This window comes from Pteropus medius, unplaced genomic scaffold (genome assembly GCF_902729225.1).
Source record: "Pteropus medius unplaced genomic scaffold, Ma_sr-lr_union100, whole genome shotgun sequence".
NCBI lineage: Eukaryota > Metazoa > Chordata > Mammalia > Chiroptera > Pteropodidae > Pteropus > Pteropus medius.
In genome coordinates, this window is record NW_024340692.1 from 18,421,441 (window position 1) to 18,446,294 (window position 24,854).

The window sequence follows — 24,854 nt, forward strand, 5'->3', positions numbered from 1 at the left end:
TGTCTATCAGGTTCCTTCCTGTGCACTAGGCAGTGGCTGGTAAATAAGTATCACTATCTTCAGACACATACCCTTTTCCCAGTAAAAAACTGCAAGAGGCAAATGGCCTAAGATGTGACTTCTCATTTTCAGAGATGAGGAAACCACAGATTAGAGAAGCCAAACCCAAGATTACTCAGCAAGATGAGAGATAATGGAAGTTTCCCTTTAAGAAATGAGGTTTACTCCTTTACTAGAAATAGAACTTGCCTCTTGAATAGGCGATGATTAAAATATAAAAGTATTCTGCTTTGCAACAGCTATTTAATGCATGGGACCTTTAGTTGCTGCTAAATCTGAAAGAAGAGGGGAGAAAAATCACACAAATTTGGATCAAATAACAACCAAGTATTTATTGAAGATCAATTTGTCCACCCTGTACTAGACACTGTAAAATTTATTTTAAAATGTTATATATATATGTGTGTGTGTGTGTGTATACATATATACGTGTGTGTGTGTATACAGAGTTTATAATCTAGCTTGGGGAAAAAGGCCACCATGTATGAAATAACACTGAATAACGTGATAGTTATTTGAGGTGTAAAAGAGTCTAGAGAAAGGAGGGGTGGGGCTCAAGTGCCTGAGGCAGCCTCAGTGAAACAGGTGACACTAGACGAGATTCCAAAGGGTGGATAGTATTTAAATAAGAATAATACTGGTGATCCACGTACACTCTGCTATCCAAATCCATTCAGTTGCTCAGTTGGAACAGCAAGCTGGAGCCCATACTTAAACTAAGCAATGGTAGGAATAGGCAAGATATGCTTGGGAATCATGAAGGTGGAAGGTACACACTGGGAAATAATATGAGAAAAAGTAAAGAGGCTGGGTACAGCACAAAGATTATTTTTTATACAAAGAAAATTCTGATTCCTCATTTTGAACTAATATATCTTATTTCTAAGCACTCGTGTTGCCCTAGGCTTATGCTTTCTTTTTGAGGTAATAGTAACTACTACAGTTAAAATTAGTCTCGCTAGTCAAGTCCTTGGCAGTTATTTCATGAAACTTTTCTCAGCGCAGTTTCATAATCATTGATATTTAATTCTGATAAATCAGTGATCACCACTATGATACCAAGAATAATCCTTAAACTTTTTTTCCCCATCGAAGAAACAAGAAACCTCTTAAATTTGTTCTGACTTAATACTGAAGATTTCTTGAACTTTTCTTCTACCTCCCTCTCTTCCCATTAAACATCTTGCTGGGAAATTCTCCATAATGTTATATCAGAAGCAAATGTATGCCCCATGTAACAAGCACTGTACCCAGCTACGGAGAAAGAAATCCAGTCTTTTGAGATCTAGAGCCTACTACAATACTTACATAATACCTCTTAATTTTTATAATTATTCCCTGGGAGAGCATGCTTCATAGAACCAACACTATAAACTCCAGGTTGCTTCCTTCCAGTAAAGTACATTTAATGAGAATCTGTGTGGTCTGCAGAAAGCACTGAAAAATAGCTCAGCCAGCCCCATCTGCCCGGCTACCCACTTGTTAAGCAGTGCGTGCATTGTCAAAGTTATATAAGAGCAATAACCGCAGTGAGGCTCACCCTGAAATATTTCAGCATACCAGATCTTTCCACTGATATTCTGACTGCCAAAATATGAAACTAAAGAATGTTGATTCAAGGAACCAGATCAACAATTCGATGGCTTAGATGGAATATGAAAACGTCAATTAAAGCCACAGATTTCAGCTCTAATTTTCCACTAACCTAGCATCCCTTTACTGCAAATTACTTGGAAAGAATGAATCAACAGCAGTTAAGTTGGTTATTCTGATGGAGAAAAGGGGAGAGAAAGTCAGTGCTATGTGCAATGAAAAGCAATGTTACAAGTTATCTGTAACACTGTTATGTGGTCTACTGCCATGGTCAACAAAGATGTTGATATGGACATCCATCTCTGTTACTTCAGGTCTATTTAGAAGCATTGACACTACCTCTCCCCAGGACTCTAAAGTCTATAAAACCCTTAAAGCAGCCAGGAACACTAAATAAAATATTTGTAAGTCTTATAAATGGTAAAATGCTTCTCAAATGTTCTATCTATTTAAGGAGGCATCCGATTTGACAAAAAAATCTGTTGCAGACTGTTAAAAAATGCAGACAACTATGGTGCCCAATCCAAGCTCTTATCTGCTTCACCTCCCACAGGCCTGAGCCCTCCCACAGCCCTATCTATTTAAAGAGGCATCCGATTTGACAAAAAATCTGTTGTAGACTGTAAGAAAATGGAGACAACTATGGTGCCCAATCCAAGCTCTTATCTGCTTCACCTTCACAGGCCTGATTTTCACGTGGATGGAAGGGATTCTATTATAAGCCCACTCTTTGTTGGTACCACACTGAGGCTGACTGAAAACAAACTTCTTCAAAATCATCCAACATATTAATATTACCAACTTGAAAAGCAAAGGCCATTTAAAAAATTAAAACCTCACTACATGATGTTTAACTATGAAGTAATGAGTGATTTTTTAGACAAATGTATCAGAATTTATGCCTCCTAATGGATGTCTTCCTTTAATGATATACATTGTTCCTCAAAAATATTTCAAGCTTCTTTTTGGAACTGCCTCCCCAGCCAGTTGTAAACCGCAGAACACAAATATTATTTTCACTTATTTTTTAAAACTCGAAAGTAGTTTATCACTACAGTTAGTGATTTTTATCACTAAAAACTTTTGGCAGTCTGAAAATCATAGCTCCCACAAAGGATGAAATTGTGCTACCACAAGAATTCAGTAAAGACTTCAAATTAGCATTCTGAAAAATAAATGTTCTAAGAACATCTCGAGCACTGGGAAAAAGTGGCAAAATGGAAAGGAAGAGTGATCATTTAATTTTATCATTTCCAATGAATTCCTTTAATAACTGCTCTCATTCATAACAAATTATACTTCACATTATCTATTAGTTAGCTAGAGCTGTCTTAAGATAACAAAAGATTTTTCAAAGTTTCATTCTACTATGTCCTTCCCTTCTTTCTTCTCCTAGAATATGTTCTATATGCACGCATACATACACACACGCACACACACACATACACGCACAAACACACACACACACACTTACCATCTGGAGCATATTTTGAGGATATCCCTAAGATGATTGCAAGTGCAACAAAAAATGAGAAACTAGTAATAGCAAAGCAAATGAAAGTATTTTTGTGCCTCTTCTGCTTTCGGCTCTCTCCCTGGGCTTGCTGTTCTTCAGATGAGAAAGCAAAGCTGGCCCGGGCTTCGTGTCTGATGGAGGGATATTTGGTTGGAGCTTGACTCTTTGGAGGAGGAGGGGGACGCAGTGGGACAACCTTCCCTGGAATGTAGCCAGACGAGCGATGGCCGTTTCCATTATGAGGTTGCAGAAAAGCAGGGGAGTGTCCCCTGGAATCAGTGGCATGCATGATACACTGTCACTGTGAAAAGAAATAAAATAAGGCTCAGAAATGTGAGAACTGGAACGGTCTGTTTTTATTACGTTTTATGGTAGTAAAATATACACAACATAAAACTTTACCATTTTAACCATTTAATATGTATAGTTTGGTGGCATCAAGTACATACGAAATAGTACACAACCATCATAACCATCCATTTCCAGGACTTTTTCATCATCTCAAACAAACTCTGTAGCCATTCGGCAACAATTCCTCGTTTCGATCCCCCACCCCACAACCCCTACTGCCTGGTAACTGCTGTAATGACTTCTTGAAAATATCAAGTCAGCTCATATTCCTGTGTGGATGGAAAACACCAAAAATAACCTCACAGGGTGATCTGATCATAAATTCCTAACTGGGCAGGTTATGGTTATGATGGGTAGTCACACCCCAGGCACATAACTTCTTTAGTGAAAGGTTATCTTTGCCTTAATTAAGCAAGACTATCCATTGCTTCTGTGCATCTAGACTAACACACCTTTGAAATGCCTCTTTTCAGACCCCTCACAACACCCTCAAGAGAGCACATAATCTTCACTATCCTGTAATCCAATCTCTACCTTGCTTCCTCCCACCTTCTCATAATCTTCCTTACTTTTTACCTCCTTAATTCAAAATGCATAAGAGCTGCTGCAAAGTGCTATCCTAGGGAACATTCTCTTGTCTGTGGAGCTCTTCCATGTGTATCCTATTTGGTTCAAATGAATTTTTTGAAAAATTCTCTACAGGTTTGGCCATTCTTATATCAACGCCTGATATAATAAACTACGTGGACAATTACCTGCATTAGTCCTCTTCTAATAACCACTCTTTCTCAGTCCTGCCCAGGGCAACACTTCAAATGATTAAGACAGTATCCAAGCTCCTGTATCTTTCTCATGTCTCCTTACCCCAAGTAACTCTAACGAGCGCCTAGGCTGAGAGCCACTGTTCTCTGGCAAATGTTCTCAATTTTCTCTGTGCATAAGAACCACCAGGGAAGCTTGTTAAAAATGTAGATTCCTGGGCTCTTCACTCCAGGAATTTTGGCTCAGTTGGTGCAAAGACAGCCCTGGATTATACATTTTTAAAGCATACCACTGAAGCAGGTGGTCATACTTTGAGCATCATTATTCTAAGTCCTTTAAATTGAAGTTAAAGTCTACATGCCATATAAGAACCACAAGGAGGCCCTAACAAGTTGCAGCAGACAAAGCATTCATGTTTAGCATTTAATTTTCCTACTAGATTCACCCTGTGATGAAGCAACTTAAGTATTTCTACTTGTATTATCACTAACCACAGACTGAGAATTCATTTAGTGAGAAAGGCTAAAGTCCACGTTATCTTGTGATAGCCTGCTGAAATGTGAAAGGGTTAAAGGATAATTAAAACCTGAAACTGGACAAAGGAAGTCTATACCTTAGGCCTAGTTTCTGGAACCCCTAACTACATTCTGTTAATCATGAAATTTGTAACAATGAGCTCATACGCTAACTGCCAATTTTAGCCTGTGTAACCCTGCTTGCTTGCATGGCATGAAAAATAATCAATTGTATATAAGCTGAAAATTACTGTTTGGCCATCGTCCATGGGAACATGGGCAATCACCCATAGGAACATAACATTCTAACAACAAGCTTTCTGCCTCTGTACTCCCCCCTTGCACACCTGACCAGTGGGTTGACAGGTAGTGAATAAGAGAAAAATAGACCTTTGTGTTTAAGATAGAATGAAGAATGGGATTTAGGGCTTAAAAACCTCGTATCTTGGCATTTTGGGGCTGCTTCTTTGTACAGGACAGCCGCCGGCTAATAAACAGTCTTTGAGAGCATACTTGGTTTGGTCTATTCTATTATACAGGCCACAACAATCTCTTTAAATGCTCAGATTTTGTTTGAAAAATAGTATACATTCAAATATTGTAGTTAAGATGATAAGAAAAAAATAGCTAACCTTCACAAAGCACTTACTGCCAAGTACTGTTCCAAACAACTTAACGTGTATTAAGTCATCTAATACATTTAGTACAGCAAACTTATGGATAGGTGCCATTATCCTCATTTACACATGAGGAACCGAGGCCCAGAAAAGTTAAATAGCTAGTACAGGCAAATCAGGATTGGAACCCAAGTATTTTGACTCAAGTTCAGTCTCTTAACGATTACACTAAAGAGTCTTTCAAAAACAATTGGGGCAGTCATTTCAAAAAAAATCAGTTTAAAGGTGTAACCAGAATCCAGAATAGTGCTGAAAGGGCACAGTAATAGTCTCGGGAATTCTTCATGCAGAAGTTCACTAGACTATAGGTGACTCTTATCTAAGAGAAGCTGACACACAGCTTCTACTTGTATAAGAGCAGTCTTTCTTATTTTTTATATTCTTTATAGTAAGCACTTATAAGTAGTATAAGTCATATAGAGTAAGTACTTATTAGTTTTTGAATGAAAGAATAAGTTTTGAAAGACACTTTACTGCTTCTTTGCCAAGTGGAAGGAAGGGAGGGAGAGAAAGAAAGTTCTTATCACAATGACTGTGGATACGTAAGACATGCTCAATGGCTTCAGAAATGTGATGTTCCACCACTTCCGTTATTTCCCTACTTTAACAACTAGAGATTCTCAGAGTCCCTGACTTCACTCTACACCCTTATAATTAATCCCCCTCAACTTCTGCCAAAACAATGAATAAGATCCTAGTCACAAGGTACCTCCAAATTGCTCCAAACTACAGCAAATCCATTAACACAAAATACAGTCATTAGAGAAGCCACAAATAACCATGTTCAGGACTTAAACGACCTGGAAATTAACGGAGACAGAAAGAGAATCTAATCAGGAACTGATGCTGATTTTACATGGGGCAGAGAACATTCTCAGAGTCAGATTGTGTGTCAAAAACACGCGGTTTGTGGGGTTTGATTTCTGAACAGAAGTAATTATTGAGATGAAACTGAAGCTCTTCACAAAGGGAAAACAAAACGATTCAAAGTGCTATAGAAGAAAATGCTGCATGTGCCAAGGAGCAGAATGAAATAATGAATACATCCTACTGCAACCAATTGGAGAGTATAATAAAGACCCCTTTATGATCATCTATTAACTAAGAAAAGACTAAACTAGATATTCTTGAGTGCCGGGTTCACCAGGGTGGGAAGGGAATCATAACTATAATCTTCTCTGAAGGAAGTGAAAATCTCCTGTTTGAGGCTGCAATCATCTGGAACTTCATTGTTTCAGAGAGTAAGAAAGGCTGTTACTTTAAAGAATGGAGGGCCCTTTTGTGGGAGATAATGTATCTCCAGACATAACCCCAGTAAAATAAAAAGCAGTGAGAGGCTAAATGAAGTCACTGTACAACTCGGCATAATGTGTGTCTTCACGTTCACGAAATATTATCCTAACATGAAAATTCAGATGGTGTCTACCACCAACTAAAATGGTCAATAAATCAAAAATAATAATGGTTGTGTATTCTCCATAACCCTTCTACAAAGCTCCATTTTTTTTCACATATGTATTCTGAGCCCATTAGCTCTATTTTTCTGAAAAACATATAAATGCAGAAGCAGCGAATACAATCATTCTTTTCCTAAGTAACACTTCGTTGCAACCATAACTTAGAATAAAATTATAACCAAAAAAATCATGTTGTATGCAGATTTCCCTCTCAATTTATTACAGATTTTTAAAGATATAAGCTGTAAATACATTGCTTTAGAACTTCACTTTACATTTATGAGTTTACTTTAGAAGTAATATTATGAATCAATTACTTTAAAATATATTGATTGCTAGTTATAGATTTAAATTATTCATGGGAAAAATTGACATTTCATTCATTCGATAAGCAACCATGAGCTCATGCACTCATTAGAGGAGTGTGGTAGGAACTAGGGAGGGACAAAAGATTTACAGCATCCCCCAGAAATGTACTTCCTAAATTCAATCTGAAATCACTGGCTTAATGGCAGAGTGAAATTGACCAAGGAAATACTTTGAAAATGGTGGTCAGTTTCCTAGGCTATCTCAACAGTGGCTGTTCAATCCATAAAGTTGTACTTGTACCATTAGTTTGTGTTTGGGGTCCTGAGAACAAGAGGATGAAGAGTTTCCTCTGGTTTTCAAGACTTCAAGGTGAGTACTATTAGGTGTCATTTAAAATTTTTTACTACAGACCGATGTTTTTATTTAATACATTGTTAATTTATTTATATTACCTGTCACTTCTAGTGGAAAGCAAATACTGTATAGAAGGAACACATTAGTATTTTACAATATATTTTTAAAGCTATTCTAACCTGTGCCAAACCCTTTAACACAGTCCAAAATGGGGGATAACGCAAGTCATTCGTATTGAATTTGGAAATTAACTCCACAAAGGTTCCGAAGCATAATTTTTGGTATTTGCTGTTCCCTGAGTTATCTTGTGAATATCTATTTAGTGTGGATGATAAAAATTGGTAGCCCAAAAGGCTTAGTTATAATTAATTAATTTAAAAATAAAATAATGCAGTTAAAAATTTATACAGGCAATTTAGGCAAGTATTTAAGTAGATAATGAAAAATTACTAAGAATATGAAAACATAGCATGAACTTAAAATATATGAACGCAAATGCCGAAAAAGGGGGAAGACTTCAAAACCTAGTACTTCTCTCTAATTCTTAGTTGTCCTCACAAATCACCTTAAAAACTTGCCATTATTTTTAAATAAAACTCTTCTCTGGATAAATAGAGTGTATAACCCCAAACAATAACTCAAGGTGGAAGGGGCTGGTACAATTAATAAGAGCATTCAATTAACTTATTTGGTAATAAATTACAATAAGTAATCACAGAAAGTAATTTCTTTGAAATTTCAGTAACATTAAAAAAGACTGTGATTGCTGAATTTTTTTGAACTATAAAAATAGAATGATTTTAAGAAAATTGAGATTTTCTCATTTAAAGTTTTCAAACACTGCCTTCTCAGGATTCCACAAGAAGTTCTCTGCCTGCTCTTTAGTGGACTGTTTAAAACTCTTATTGATTTGTCTTATTTTCTACCTTCTGTTTCAGTTATATGTACTTGTTTATATTTGTCCATCTCTTGTAGTTGACTATAAGCCTCTTGAGAGCAGGAACAATGTCTCACTCATCTTAGTATTCTCATCAAAGATTTCCCCAGTCCACCTGTCTGCCTGTCTGTCCATCTGCCTATCTGTCTGTCCGCCTGGCCAACCGTCCGTGTATGTCTCTCTCTCTCTCTCATGCACACACACACAGAAATTGAAATTTCCAGTTTAATCCTTTTTTAACATCCCTGAAGCTCTGAGAAATTTGTCTAATCTACATCAGTTGCCCTGATTTGGGAAAAACAGAATATTTACTACTTCAAGCAAAAAAGTCAATGCATCAATTTTTACAAAATGCAATCCTAGTATGCAATCTGGTAGGTGACTAAAAGGTATTAACAACTGCAAATAGGAATTCTAAAGATAAAGAGCAACAAACTATCTAGACAAACTCAAGCTTTCACAATATTTTGTAATAGTTTTAGCTACATCATGAAATACAGTAAGTACATAAGAAAAAGGGAAATGTTCCATTCCACTTTATATTATTATGCTGACGCCAATAAATGCTGTGATCAAAAGGAAAGTCCTCTCAATACAGACATAATAGCATTAATGTAAGAGCTCTTTAAAAGAGCTGAGTTTTCATGTCCTTTCCACTGTTGAGATGCTAACATACAAGGCAAATTCCCTACCATACATGCTTAGCACTTACACACAGTGGATGAGGACACTTGCCCTGTATTGCCATGATATGCTCAGTCTCCCAAATCAATCTAGCCTCTCCAGTCCAACAGAGGGAGTCCCACAGTCTTGTGCTGTGCCATGCATACTGGCCCAACCATATTGAACACCTAAAGAAAATGCAATACTTTTGACTCAATTAGGCTCTTTTAAATTCTGCCTATACTTGTAAGAACGTATTTTTAAATGGAAAATCCGGGCTTCAGAACAGTCAAGAAGCTGGAATGATCTCATCAAGTTTTTTCTTCTCTGATCGAGGGCATAATTTTTAAAACAGTCCTAAAGGTCAATCCTACAAGTTACATTCTTTGCTTTACAAGAGTTTCAGTATGACTGGCCAAAACCTGGCCAAGAAAACTTTTCCTTTTATTAAGATCTTGGTAGGTCTTTATAACAAAATTGAATGGTATGCTCAGTCATAGCAAAAAGTAAAACATGCCAGGAAAGAGAGGTGTTCATTAAAACAAATAATAGGTGTTTATAATTATTAATAATTATGACCAAGTAAATTTTTAACCAGCTCCTAATGACCTCGAACTTTCAATTAATGGTTTCAATTTCCAATCTCCTATTTTTAGGAGAAAGACAACAGAGAGTAAGTGCGATTTTCAGGTTTGGGTTTTTTTGGTGGGTGAGAGGGTGTTTCATTTAGTTTTGTTTTGGGTTCAGATTGTTTCTATAGTTGTAAACAATGAGCTCAATACCTCAACCATATAAAACTGTCCAGTAAGAAATAAACTTACCGAAGCTGACTTTTAGGCCCTTTAAGTTCACAAATTGTCAAATAAACATTTAAGTGTGATCAATATTTTCAATGAAGGTTGTATATTTAAATACATAGTATAAGAATTTTCCAAAACAAAGACTGGAAAAGAAAAGAGTTTCGGGAAGGAATCCTTATAGTATAGAGGAATATATTTTTATTGCATACATATTCTATTTCCAAAGCACACAGAATAAATACATTTTTCTACAACCACTGCAAAGGAATTCAGTATAACTGCTAGGTCTGTATTTATAGCTATTTGGGAGAAAATAGACAGATGGTAGGAAAAAATTAAGTTCCTTTTCACTGTTTGGTTTTGTGTAAGCATACTCCGAAAGAATCTAAGACACTGAGACCTTTAAATAGGACAATGCCTTTACACTGTTGCACAAGACACATTCTTCATTATTACTTTGCACTTGTACTTGTCAATCCCTTTTGTCTTTTTCTTTCAACTCTCAAAAACTAGATGAGTCACTATCAACTGCAATTGTCTGGCACATTCCCAAGAAATAATACACTGCACAGTTAATTCATTTATATTGATCCTGGTTCACTTTTACTAAGCTGATCTTACCCAGACCAACGTTTAGAGGTAAAAGAACACACAACCCTTACTTATAAACCTCTCCCTATGAACTGAAAGGATAAGGGACTGAGAAACTTTAATTCCTCTACCTTTTTTTCTCCACTTGGTCAATTTAGACATATATGATGAATGATATTCCCCAAAATTAAGCTATTATAATATATAAACACCAATATGCACCCGACTTCTAGTTTGGTACCATGTATTGTTTATATCCTATCTCCTCCTTCAAAAGAAAATTAACTCTCCCAATATATACTAACTCTATTAAAATATAATATAGAGAAATTACAAGGAATATTTCAAACATAGTCCTAAAAAGACTAAATTCTCTAAAAATTATTTTTTAGCCACTAAACATTTGAGTTGGAGTAAGTATTATTTAAAGTTAGAAGATATTATTATTTCCTGCTTAGAAATTCACTTTTCAGTTAAGCCATGCTGTACTCTTTGCTAGAAACTATAGTCAAGAAATAGTAAATCCCTGGAAAACAAAAGTTAACTAAGAATTCCAAGAGTGTGCTTACGTTGAAAACAATGAAACAATGTTTATGAGTCTGTATTTAAGGACTTCGGATTATCAAATTAGCTACAATTTCACAAAGGTGAATATATTCTCAGCAAATTATATTGGAATCTCCTGTTAAAATAGGATGCCTCAAAACAGAGTCTTTATTTATATCAAATGTCTAAAGTAAACCAAATGAACACTTTCCCATTTTAGAGTTAAATAAGTGACCTTTAAGAAACATTTTTAATTCATATATTTCTCTCATTTATGTAAGGTACATGAGGCAGATGTCTAAATTTTCTGCTACCAAATAATTCATGAATCCTGTCTTTTTTCAACTCTGTTAAGCCTGTGCATGAAAAGCAAAGCTTGACCCTAAAGCCAAGATGGCTGATAGGGTAAAAAGGCTGGAGAACATTATCATGGGCAACAAAAGAGAGACAGAAGGGGAAAAAATAAAGATCTACAGACCAATGGGGTGACAATCTACAGAAAGGGCGACAATGAAGAATATCTAACATTCCTTGCCCAATCAAAAAAAAAAAATTTTTTTTTTTTTTTTAAGTAAAGTACATAGGCCTCTGGGTAGAAGTGAAGAAACCAGCATTTGATCCTTATGCTAAAGCTTTCCAATCTCTAAAGGATAAACAAAACCGGAGGAAGACCGTCTTTTAAGTTGGGAAACTGAAGAAAGAAAAGGGTCATTTTACCTACCAGCCTTCTGCTTTTCACTTATTTCCTTTTTTCCGATTATTATTCCTCAGATTCCTTTTTCTCCTTAATTCCTTTCTATTGAAAAGCTGTTCTCTTTTCTCTTCCCCCCTCCCAATGCTTTTCAGACCATCCCCCCTTTGCCCTTGTTCCCCACTGGCTGGGAGAACACAGCAGAAAGGCTCCCAACCTGCTGACAGTGACGGATGGCTGTGCAGAGGCACACAATGGCAGGCGCAGGCATGTCATCAGCCTTGCAGCTGGCCTTCGAAAGAAAGAACCAAAACCAAAGTCTGACCTGAGGGAGGTTGATTTAATTAAAGTTACAGCAAAGGGCCGAGCTTGGCTGCATTTTCTGCCAAGCTCCACGGACAAAACTTTAAAACATTTCTCAAGAAGGAAGATCCAAGAAAGTTATATTGGTAGAATGTTGAAAGGTGGGGGAAGAGAGGGGAGAGACAACAGAGATGTGTTTGATAAATTAGCACAGACATACCAAAAGTTCACGATCTAGTGATATATGAACATCAGAATGCAATGACAATAGGAAACATATAATGAGTATGTTTTGGCAGGCCTTTCAAACTAAGAAATATTCCAGATGAATAATGAGATGTGCAGACTGAAATGATCCAGGGCTACTCAATCCGGCAGCAAGGCAGAGTTTCTAATAATGGTAGGGCCAGGACCAGAACCTAAGTGTACTATTTCTTATATCTACAACACAGAGCCTATTTTAAATACATTAACCACTGAGAGTAAAGCCTTGCCAAATGGGGAACACATTCAGGTTCAAGCAGCTCTTAGGAGACAAGGACTCTGCTCAATGACGGGGATCCAGTGGTGCAAAAAACTATATATTATCTCTCCCTTCAAGGAGCTCAAATGCCATGTTGAGGGGGTCAGGAGATGACACAGGTAAACACAGTTACAATGCATGTTGTGGCAAAGACAGCAGGCTGGTTGGTCTAAAGAGGTGATCGCCTGAATTTATTAAATCACTACGAATGGAACAGACTTTCACTATTTAAGAATCCTAGCAAACTTACCAAAATGTATACCATCAGACTACTACTAATAGCTTCCTTACTTTGTGTGTGTGAACAAAAACCAACCACTGAACTCTGCAACTAAAATGACAACACACTGTCCAGCAATGACCAACATGGTGGGTCAGAGTGGGACAACAGACTCATAAAGTCTTTCATATTCTCTGGAAGACTGGCAGGCAGGATCACCTGCAAATAATTTCCAATCCAAAATACAAAAGAGTCATAGTCCCTTGTCCTCCTAGGGCACGTGAAACTGAGGCCTAACAAAAGGACCATTTTATACTTCCTCCACAATCTCCTCGATGTTCATCAAAACTCAAGGGTGCCAGAAAAAAAAGGCAAGAGTCCTACTGAATGAGCAACCTACTGAGCACTAAAGCAATGGTTGGACTTTGCATGGCTGAACAGGGAGAAGAATGTGGTCAGCAAGACAGGCAAACGGGAGCTGCACGATGAGCTCAAGTGCCTCAAGTAGAAACAGGGAGCAAGAAGAAATAATTTAAGGGTAAAGCCGAGCTCAGACGACATGGTAACCAGGCCGCTGGGGAAAGTTATCCATGCGCTGATCATACATTGTGAAGGGTGGCCATGAGGTAAGGACAGTGTCTAAATCAGCGCAGGCCCTGGAAAAGCAGCAATTTAACATTAATCAAAAGGTGTCATTGACCATGCTGAAAAGACAATTCATCTCCCATTTGACCTTTTCAGCTATGACTTCATATACAGCCTACTTCTATTGAATTGCTGGCTCTTTTAATATTACTAATGCTTTGTTTCTGACTGAGCATGCCACAGGATGGCTGGGAAGTGGCTATCACCAAAGCACCCATTGTATAATTAAAGCCACATCTTCTGCATTAATAAAGTATAATATTTTTTAAATCCTCATATAAAGTTTATTTTTTATAGCAGTGGCACTGATGGTATTAAAAAACAATGTTATGTGTTTTTTTTTTCTTTTTACCACAATAAGAAAACCAAACAATAACTCATTTCTCTCATTCCTTCTGAAACCAGCATTTGATCCTTATGCTAAAGCTTTCCAATCTCTAAAATGTTAACAATTAGTTTTCCAACCTCACTCTATGCAAAGAAACCTCATTCTTCAGAGAAGTGAGTCACTATTGCTGAAGACCGTTATAACAGAAGGCTTGCAGTCTCCAGGTACAACCAGATAATTAGGCGAGAGCCCCCAAATCAATAACAATTTCACTCTTCAGAGAGAATTAGTAATCAAACATGACCAGGACATCTAGTAGTGGATGTTCACGTTTTAAGATACTCACATCAAACTCAGAGTCAATGAGGACAATTCTTTTCTCAGTGGTTCAATACGGATTGTCTTAAACTGCAACCCTTTCAGACAACAACAGTGTTCCAATCACACTTCTATGCAGCATTAAAGCCATTAAAAAATATATATATATATGAAAGCTAAGACTGCCACAGCTCTGCTAAGCAAACTTTCCATAATATGAAATCCCATCAAATGTTGCCAAATTTTTACTTATTGTCCAAACTAAGATAGAGCTCTGACAAAATAAATATAAGATGTTTATTACTTGTTACTATGTCATGAAAACAAATCTCATTTACAAATCTGGTTAGGAGGTTAGTCTAATAATACCAATTTCAAAGCAGATTTGCTTACCAGATCAAAGGACTGATTTGAGAGACAGCAATTCCATGTTTTAATCCATACACAGTTTCCTAGTCTGTTCCCCTTTTTTTAAGAGACTTTTTTTTAAAAGGCCTTCCGCCTCATTCATCTTTGTATTGCTCACAGCAACCAGTACACTGCCTTGCACTTCTTGGGAATGCAATAAAATATCTGCTGAATGTAGTTCCTGACAACCAATGGTGTAAAGGCTTTCCAAAGCAAGTAGAGGAAAAACAAAAGAACATGCAAACATAGTACTAATATTTTTTATCTTATGATTCACAACACAAATCTGAATGTTTCCAGGAACTTAGTTTCTTCTTAAAAATGTGCACTTCTACAATATCTGAAATTTGTGTAGTATTTACAGAAGATGCAAATAAAGTTAACATTATTTTTACACTTAGTTCCTTATTCGGCAGAAATTTAGTAATAGTAACATCACCCCACTTTGTATATCATATCATATGTAAATTCTCCCAAATAAAATTTTTTTTAAAAAAGTCGCTGTCTCCCTTAAACTTGGATACTATGGGTTTCTGACCCCAAATGCAAATACTCTCACCATTAAAACATTAAAATAACTAAATAGCTAACAAAACCAAACAGGAACAAATTAAGAGTATATTAGAGAAAAAAAAATGCTGACTAGAAATAGGAACAAAGAGGTTCTTGTCCCTGTGCAGTCATTAATTTACTATATGACCTTACCTAATTAGTTAGCCCCTCTGGGTCTCAACTTCCTCGTTTTAATATTTTTTAAGGCCCTTTCAAACTACATGCTAAGAGTCAGCATGTGTAGTACTGTCCTGAAAACTGAGTTACATTCATACTGCCCTCCTCCCAAAAAAGTCACAGTTAACATGATAATTTTAAATATCCGAGTATGGATTTCTATCAAAGGCAATTTATTAAAACGTCAGATGAGCTAAAAGTCCATTTCAAGAGGAGAATTAAGGTAACTATATTAGAGCAAGTAGTGCTTACAGATTCAAAGTTCATCTAGACAGCTGCCGCTGTTACTGAGAACAGCCTTTCTTTAACAGTGTAGTTGAAAAGTACACCTCTTTACAAATGGAGAAAACTAGGAAGGGTGAGTTTGTTTCACATTTTTCAATTACAGTTGATGTACAATGTTATATTAGTTTCAACATAGTACAACATAGTAATTAGACATTTATATACCTTACGAAGTGATCGCCCTAATAAGTCTAGTACTCATCTCATCTAGTGAAGGTGATATTTATGGTCTCAAAAATGCAGGTGCATAGCTTTCTTTTCCTTTTCTATATCTTGTTAAGATAGAGGAATGCAGAAGAGCTAGCTTCACTTGAGAGGAAGGGAAAAAAGTACAAAAGTTAGAGTAAAGACCCACACAAGCACCTCCACACAAGCACCTCTCAATTGATGTACTGTAATCGACAGCCCTTGAGCACCATCCTTCTAATTAGTGCTCAAGAGTCAAAAACAGTGAAAAGATTTCCAGTGGCTGTGATGCCCAAACACATGAGGAACACCATGTGACAATAGCTAACCTAAAGTCTTAAGACTTGTACTCAAGATGGGATTCAGAACAAAATAGAAATCTGTGACTGAGACCAATTGGACTAAATTACGATTTCTATCTATAGCTTTAAAAAGAACATATTTTGAAAGTACTTTTTGATACCAAAAGGCACTAACTTGTATGGTACTTTATCAAATACGATAAGCTACTCCTCAAAGAATTTCATAAAGTATTTTTAAACTCATTTTGCAGATGAAGAAACAAAGTATGAAAAATTGGGAGACTTCACAATAGCAAATGGTTACAATTGTCAGAGCCTTGTTTTAAACTCAGCTGACTTCGGGTCCTCTAATCTTGACACTTCAAAATGGTACCGCTCACACCAGTTTTCAGTCCTACTATTTCGTCTGATTCAGTAAATTTTATTTTTCACTAAACTGCTATCCCATCCCCCCAAATCTGGTCCTCTTCTGGGTTCTTAAAGCACTCTATGCATAAAATTCTCCCAAATTTACACACTTACTAAGCTTTCTAATTGCTCATTTTTTTTCCTCCTTCGCTAATCTCATTTCTTCAACAGCAGACATTGTCTTATCTTTATAGATGGAAGCCACCACACTGATTATCTTGGCTCCCTGTGACCTCCCCCTTCAAGCTTCAACCACTAGATCCAATTCCCCTTTCCCTAACAAAGCAGGAAGCGAGCTGGCATTCAGATTGCTTGCAGAGGGCCTGACATACAATAGGTGATTAGTAATTGTTAGTTAAATCTGCGGAGGGTGGCAGGGTGAATGATGCAATACCCATATTTTACAGCACTTTACAATGTACACATTTACATATATCATCCCATGTAAGTCTTAAACTGTGAATTTGATAGTGATCATTTAATTTTTCTCTTTCTGAAGTGTAGTTCATCACATCATTATTCTCACTTTCAGAAACTTGCCCAGAGATGCATAGGTAGTAAGTAGCAGCCTTTCAACTTCAGGAAATGGCCCACAACTACTTTACTCCCTTGCTTTGTCTTCTTTTCATTTTCAAGGTAGCTGTTTGAGAACAGGCTTGATTAGGTCTATTAGAACATGAATGAGGTGTTGTCTCATTATGGTTTCCTGTAGTGAAATCTGAGACTTCTGAAAATCTGCGGGTTACAGACTAGATCAAGAAAGACGTTACTCAAATAATTAGCTGTGACAAAGGAAGTCATGTAAGAATTTATAGATTTGGCTTCCCTGTTCACACACAGCGACAGTCCTCAGCTTGCTTTCTCAGTCACAGGCTGTTAAAGCAAGACAGGCAATGACTCAGAATTCACCTCAATTTTCTGAGCCTGTAAACACACATTCAGGTAAAACAGAATGAGGTGGACTGAATTGAAAGAAGACTTTCAGTTCCACCCCTACACACTCTGACCCTGTAGTGCAGGTACACAGAAAGCTGAGGGGAGTGATTTTAATGTAAAGGATAAAGCACCAAAAGGTGCTACCCAATGTTTACAAAACAGAGGAAGTGCCTACTGCACATTCTTCTTCTTTGCCCAGAAATACAAACTCAAAAGAGCCCTGTGAACAGCCAGTCAAAGACATACAACCAAAGTGTAATGCCCAGACCAATTCTGAAAACACCAAGCTTCCTTCAAGGATCAAACCAACAGTAATAGCTCCATTCTAGCCAACCAAAGAACCATAACGCTAAATATTTTAAATGCATTTGTTTTTAACACAAAGCCATTTCCAGCAGGTATGCCAGGCTGCCCTGAGATTCAGGCCTCCCGCCGCAGCTCAGGTGAAACCTCCCTTCACTCCCACTTCCTCTAAATTCTAACCACTTCGTAGTGGGAAAGAACTCAGGAAGACATCTGAGCACGCTCAACACGTGCAATTATGCAACAACACATCTCATTGTCACACTGAAACAAGGAGAGGGGACACAGGCCAGTGAGTGGCTCCTGTGCGGAATGAAAAGTTCTTAAAATTATTAAGCACTCTATTCTTAACCCCTACTGCTGATGAAAGGAGACATATATCAAAGTCTGCTGTCCTAACCTTAGGTGGAAAATATAAGTAAGCGGTTTCCGGTTCACAGTGAGGTCTGGTGACACATATTAATCCGCAGCAGAGAGCATCCAGGGATGTCAAGACCTTGGTTTTATTGCAAAGGATCTAGCAACTAGCACTGACTACAGTATTTTGGGGTCCTCACGGTTTCCTTTCCTTTGCCAAGATCTCCTGACTCTGCACTGGCAAGCTGGGAGTGTGGTCCAGGGCTAAGCTGCACACGATTTTAAAGCCTTGCCTTACTTGAACAGAGAGAAAGGTAGGATGGGGGCAGGGGAGACCCAACAACTCCAGGGAATAGTAAAGAGACAAAGATCACCCCAAAGGCATACGCGCGCGAGCGCGCGCACTAAAGCCGAAACTCTGCAACACACATTCCATCAACCTTTCACTGTAGTCAGCTTCCTGTGGGGTTTATTCCCCCACTCCAGCCTACTCCAGAAAGTTTGAAGCTGTTCACACCGACTTTCAAAGGTCCATTGTTTCCCTCCCCGTAAACGTAACGAAAAGAAAGAGGGAGAGAAATCACAGACCAAAGGTTCCCAAAGACCCTTTCTTACGGTGAGGATTTACTCCGGGGTAGTCTGGTTACTCCTAATCCAGAGGGGAAAGGCGGCGTGCGGGGGGAGAGGGGATGTTTTCCATTTCAGCAGAAATGCGTAAATGCCAGGCCGCCGGGAGCTGGGAAGGTGCGGGGGGATCGCGGTCAGCGTCCTCGCCGTGGCCTCCAGCGGGCAGCAAGAGAAGCTCGGCGGGGAGCGGGTGACCGGGTGCTTCTTACCTGTCCCTCCCCGGCTTAGCGTCGGCTAATTCAGGTACCTACTCAGCGGTCCAAAGAGACAGAGCCGAGCTGTTGGCGTCCCCGAGTCCGGATCTCCTCTCCATGGCCAGGGAGCCGCTCGAGCCCCGGCGCCCCCCGCTGCCGCCGCTGCTGCTTTTACGCAACTGGCAACCGCAGTCGCAGCCTCAGCCTGGAGGTGAAACTCTCCAGCGAGTGACGCGCACTTCCCTCCGCCTCCGCCTCCGCCTCCAGCCCCGAGCCTCGGGGACAAGGGCCTCGGCTCGCTCCCTCCAGGAGCAGCCGCTTGACTTTCTCCGCTCCTTCCCCTCGCGGAGGAAGAGGAGGAGAATTGCGGCCCGGGCGGCGCGGCCGGAGCGTCCCCGCGACAATGGGGAGGAGGCGGCGGCACTGGGCAGAGCAGGGTCCCGGGAGTCCCGCTTGTCCCTGGTCGGCGGGCGCCGCGGCTCTCTAGGGTCGCGCTCAGCCTCCGCCGGCCAGACAAGCGACCCGGCTCTGCTGGGCCGAGGGCTGCGGATTGGGCCGGCGGGCGGGCAAGACGCGGGAGGCGGAGGGAGAGGAGGAGTCTACGGCGGGAGGAGGCGGTGACCGCGCAGAGCTCCTCCCGCCACACCGGCTCAGCGAGAGCGGCGGACGCCTGAATTCAGTGCCTCTCTCTGGCTGCGGCGCCAAGGAACCGCGCCGGGTCGCACGGCCGCGGGGGTAGGCCCCCAATCAGCACCCGGGGCTGTAGTTGCAAGCTCCTATCCGTGCCACGCCGCTCCGCGCTGGGTGCACTTGGCCTGGCTGAACCTGACTCTGCGTTCCCATCATCCCCTGGCTAAGCCTGACTCGGCGCCCCGGTGAACTCCCGACTGAGCCTGACACGACCCCCTCACTACCTCCGGCTGAGCTGGGTTCTGCATCCCCATCGCCCCCAGAAGACCCTGACACTGAGCCTCCATCGCCCCACGGCTGAGCTGGACACTGAGCCTTCACTGAGCCTGACTCTACGCCCTATCATCCCCAAAGTGACTTCCACTGCTCCCGCAAATTTTCTGTTCCTCCGGCCACGCACCACGGCCGCCCCCACCTGGCCAACCACGGGCAGTGGGTTCTCAGCTCTTTCCGAAGAACCAGTCCTCTCTTGGATCAGGACAGATCCTCTGGCAGCTCGGAGCGGCCCCAGCACCCTGCTCTCATGCCAGAATAAATATACTTACGTCTCCCCACGCCCCTTGCTCGCGCCACTCTGGAGTGGCTGCCGCTTGCAGGAGTGGCCATGAAAGCCACTCCCCGGCCTACCCCAGTATCTAAGTAAGTACCTCTGAACCTACGTCCGCCCCCGGGCTGATATAGCATCCTTCGCTGGGGCTGCTCTCACTGAGGAAAAGCCTTGGCTCCCGCTGAGGGCACGGCCCAGGCTTGGTCGGTCAGACCTACGAGGTCCCGAGCTGGTGACAGCAGGACTGCCAAATCCCGGCCGTCGTCATCTATTATTCGGAACTGGAAGTGCTTCTGCTAGGAAACTCTTTCAGTGAATACTGTACAGATCGGACTATTCAGTTTTCGGAAATGCTCCCCCCCCCTTTTAATAAAAACTCAGTCATGTAACCATGACGCACACCCAGCAGGCAGGAAAGGGAATTCCCTATCTGAAGAATTTTGGTTCAAGACTATATAGGAAATATTTCCAACTCTTGGCTGATTGTAAGATTCTCCTGGGGCATTTTGAAATTTTTGGTTTCCCGGACCTCACAAACCTACTGAATCAGATGGGCCTAGATATTTAAGTTTGAGAAACAGTGCTAGAGAGCACCCTTGAATCAATTAAAGCCTCGGAAAGGTGCATCCAAAATAACAACACCGTTTAGTGTTGAGACATAAACATCCGACTTGGAGAGCCACTGTCCCTTCTGGAAGAGGGAGGAAAGTTCTTAAAACAAGGCCGATGACAAATGGGATGGGACAAAGGAAGAGTTTAGTGGTTTGAAGGTGAAATGTTTAGGGCCATGCCTTATAAAGACAGGACAGGAACCGTGTTGCCCTGTATGATAAGCTGAAAAATAGCCGCCCAAAGATATCAGATGCTAATCAGTGAAACATGAAAATATTCCCTTATATGGAAACAGGGTCTTTGCAGATGTAATTAAATTAAGGATTTTGAGTTGGGGAGATTATCCTGGGTTGTCAGGGTGGGCCCTAGCTGCAATCACATGTATCTTTATAAAAGGAGGGCGGAGAGGAGATTTGACAGAGATAAGGAGGAGGTAATATAACCATGGAGGCAGAGATTGGAGTGATACTGGCCACAAATCAAGGAATGCCAGCAAGCCACCAGAAGCTGGAAGAAAGGCAAGGAAGCATTCTCCCCTAGAGCCTCCAGAGAGAGGAAGGCCCCGATGACAACTTGATTTCAGCTTAGTGAAACTGATTTTAGACTTCTGGCATGAGAGAATAAATGTGTGTTGTTTTAAGCTACCAAGTTTTTGGTAATGTGTTACAACAGTCACAGAAAACAAATACACCCTGTTGCTTGTGCAGTGCCAACTTCACATTAAATATATCCATTTTATGATTCTTTATTAAAGTGTCAGTCACTTTGCTTAGAGTTGGAATATGTTATCTAATCATCCCAATAATTATTATTCCAAGAGGTATAGACACTGGGACTCAAAAAGTTTCAGGAGCCTGCCTAAGATCACACAATGAGAGCCTACTAGAATCAAATCTGTCAGCCCCTCGAACATTAAAAATAGCAATTAAAAATTTATATACATTATTTTAATGAGAGTTTTGGTTTTAAAGAGTTCTCACTTCTATAACCTATATCTATTGCTAAACCAATGGAAATGGATGTTGATGGGGGAAGGCTGTGCAGGGAGGATGGGGATCAGGGAGTTCAAGGGAAATTTCTGTACCTTCTGTTCAATTTTGTTGTGAACCTAAAATTGCTCTAATTAAAGTCTACTAAACAAAAGAGGGAGGGGGGGTGTGAATCTTTGTGTAGCCTACTTTTAAGAATTTTATAAACTCTTGTTCTTCAATATATTTATCAGGATCATGAAAAATAAAGAAAACTGATGTGGAAGGAAGTTACGAAGGACACAGAACAAAGTGAAAAGACTTTTCTGGTCAGTAGAACTGATGTCGTCACCAGTCGCGTTCCCAGGGAAGCAGACTCTGAGACCAAGTGGCAGGATGTTCATTAAGGAATACCCAAAGGTGGAGACCTGTGATGGGAGGGACAAGAAGCAGGATGGGGCAGAGGGAGAAAGTGAACTGCAAAGTGGACTCGACAACAGGCTCAGCCAACCCCCAGAGGCCGTGGAGCTAGCATGGTCCTTCAGAATTATCGGGCCTACGTGGCTGAACATTCATAAACCCGCCTGAATCAGTCACTGGAAAGCAGCATGACCTTGGGCAAGGGTACTCAGTAGCTGAAGCAGTCCCTGAGAGGGTCGGCTGTTGACAGCACTCAAAGCTGGGCAGCATGTCCTCCCTTGAAAGCAGATCTGGTTGGCACATCTCTTTGCCCCCCATTCGCATGGTATGTGACACCCTCACTGCTGTGCTATCCTCTCCATATGAGGAAAGAAGCCCCAGGAAGAGTGGGATGTTCATATGATACTTTTTTTTTCTTGGTGGGGGCAGTGCTCAGTCTTGAGGCAGGAGAGCACACTGGCTCAGAGTTGAGACCCTTTGTTCAGATTGCCTGGGTTAGAACTAGAATCCATAGCTCACTGTCTATATAGCTTAAGACAAGATGCCCAGGCTCTCTGTGCCTCAGTTTCTTCATTTTAAAATGAAAATAATGATAGTAACAAGCACATTGAGTCATTATGAGAGAATTAAATATAGCAAGGCTTTAAGGAGCTTAGCTATACACCCCGTAAGTGCTCAGAAATTTGTGTGACGGGTGCCTCTAGTCACCCCTTATTTAGCCCTTGATGATTGGCTTAATCAGAATCTTTTATCAGGTTACACTTGCAATGACTTCTTTTGGTGAAGATAAGAAGCTGAGTCCTTTTGGGATTCAGATTGGAGATGAAGGCCATGAGAAACATACAGTGAGCATCACCTAAAGGAAACTGGAACATTTAATGGTGAGAAACAGCAGTCTCACTCCAAACATGTCTTATTTTTTCAAACCTCTGGCTCTATATGTGCTTCTCTTTTTCCCCATCTCTCTGAAATGCTGGTTCTCCCATTTCATACACTGGCTGGCCGAACCCTGTTCTACATTGGCCACTGTCCTTTTTGTCTCCTGAGAACTATATCAAATAAATATTACTTTTTCTATGAACATTCTAGAGTCAGTTAGAGCTTCCCTTCAGCCTTGATGGCTCTGTACACACATCTGCTACAAACTTTCCACATTGTGCTGTGACTCTTAAACAGGTTTTACCCCAGCCATTCTGATTCTGCCCACACCCTCACAGCTGGTAGGCTGGCACCTGAAGAATCAAAGATTCAAGATGAGACCTCCTTCATTTTTAACTCCTCAGGGCCTAGCACAGAGTTTACGGAGTGACAATGTTAGTCGAGAAGATGGCAAAACAGTTTCCACAGTCTTCAGGAGAGGAGAGAGGACCAAATACCATGATTTGGAGAGAGTTTGTGTATCTCTGCATTCAGTACTTTTGAATTTCCTACCTTCAAACTCTTTTAAAAAAGAATCTCTCTTGATTGTCACCCAGTCTTCCAATCCCTGTTTTCCCTCGGGCTGTAGAAATTACTAAATTCTACAAACAGTGTTTCATTCCACGAGGGTCTGAACAGATGGTTTTTAAATCATGTTTTCCTGTTCATACTTGTTCCCTGCTACACTTGGTGTATGGGTATGGAAATGATTTTCCAGGTGACTGAAGCTTCACTAGGAAAGTGTCCATATGCTATTTGCCATCTTCACCTAATTAAAAGACTTAGAAAGTTTTTTCCCCATTGACCTGGTACGATAACATGATGGCAAGTTAGTGTGACCTTTCTCTGCTATGGTTCAGCTGACTGTCTACAAGACCATCTCTTCTTTATGTCCTTCTATCCAACTAACGTCCTTCTCATGATTCATCAGCTTGTTAGGAAGACCACAGATTTTGTTAAAATCTCTGGGCACTTGCTTTAGAGTATAATACAAACAATTCTGATATAAACAACTCTGACACAGTCATTTTAGAGAAAGGGGAAATTAGTTATTTTAAGCTTCTAAATTCTGTTAGGTAAATAGAAATTAAACCTCTTTTCTTTTTCCCATTTAAAACACAATCTTTTACTCTGAAAAAAGTGATAGCCCATCCTGATTCTCATACGAAATCCTCAAAATTTGTACAAATCCATCCTAAGTTAAAAACCCTTAGTATTTTTCTATCTTAAGGACCAAAACAGGCATCTTTATGCAAACGTTTTTGCTTTTCTGCTGGCACCCAGACCCAAGAACTAGAAGGGAGATTTCTCCAACTGTCTCGTCTTACAGGTGAGGACATTGTCCTTGAGAAGGGAAATGAGTAGCCTGAGGTCACCGAACTAGAACAAAGTTGCTACTGCAACAGTTGCTGCAGCTATTTTGGATTAAGATTTCCTTAGATGATGCCTAAGATATATACAGTATTGCCACCACTATCTTACGTTTGCTGTACAAGGACTGAATGATATATGTAAACTGAAGAAATACACCTGAAAACGTAGCACCTTTTTCATAATTTTCATATATAGATATGTGTACTGAAAGATTTTAAATATAAATAAGTGAACTTGTATCAAAATTCTGAAAGCTGGTTATGTATATAGATTTTAATTTGAAATAATACCAATATCCTGAAATCATGCATTATCTCCTAAGTTATATCTCTTCCTTCCTGTTCCTCTCTTCCAGACAATCATCAAAGAAACATAAACCCACTTTGCCTTGAAAGATTAAGAACTCTGTCTGCTTTTCAAAGGAGCATAAT

The 24,854-nt window shown here is 40.0% G+C and overlaps 1 protein-coding gene across 2 annotated transcripts in view; it reads right to left on the bottom strand.

Annotated features, from left to right (window-relative positions):
* The window catches only part of CEMIP2 (cell migration inducing hyaluronidase 2), a 68,904-nt gene extending 48,772 nt beyond the window's left edge, over positions 1–20,132 (bottom strand). Inside the window, exons 1-2 of one of the 2 annotated variants that reach the window (XM_039840147.1) lie at positions 20,000–20,132; positions 3,128–3,470 (exon numbers count right to left, since the gene is read on the bottom strand). In XM_039840147.1, coding sequence (XP_039696081.1) covers positions 3,128–3,458 — 331 coding nt within the window. In that variant the 5' untranslated portion in view covers positions 3,459–3,470; positions 20,000–20,132. Of the gene's footprint in view, positions 1–3,127; positions 3,471–18,909; positions 19,057–19,999 lie in introns of those variants that run through there. The other variant, XM_039840076.1, reaches the window with a different exon arrangement.
* Positions 20,133–24,854: the final 4,722 nt, after the last annotated feature.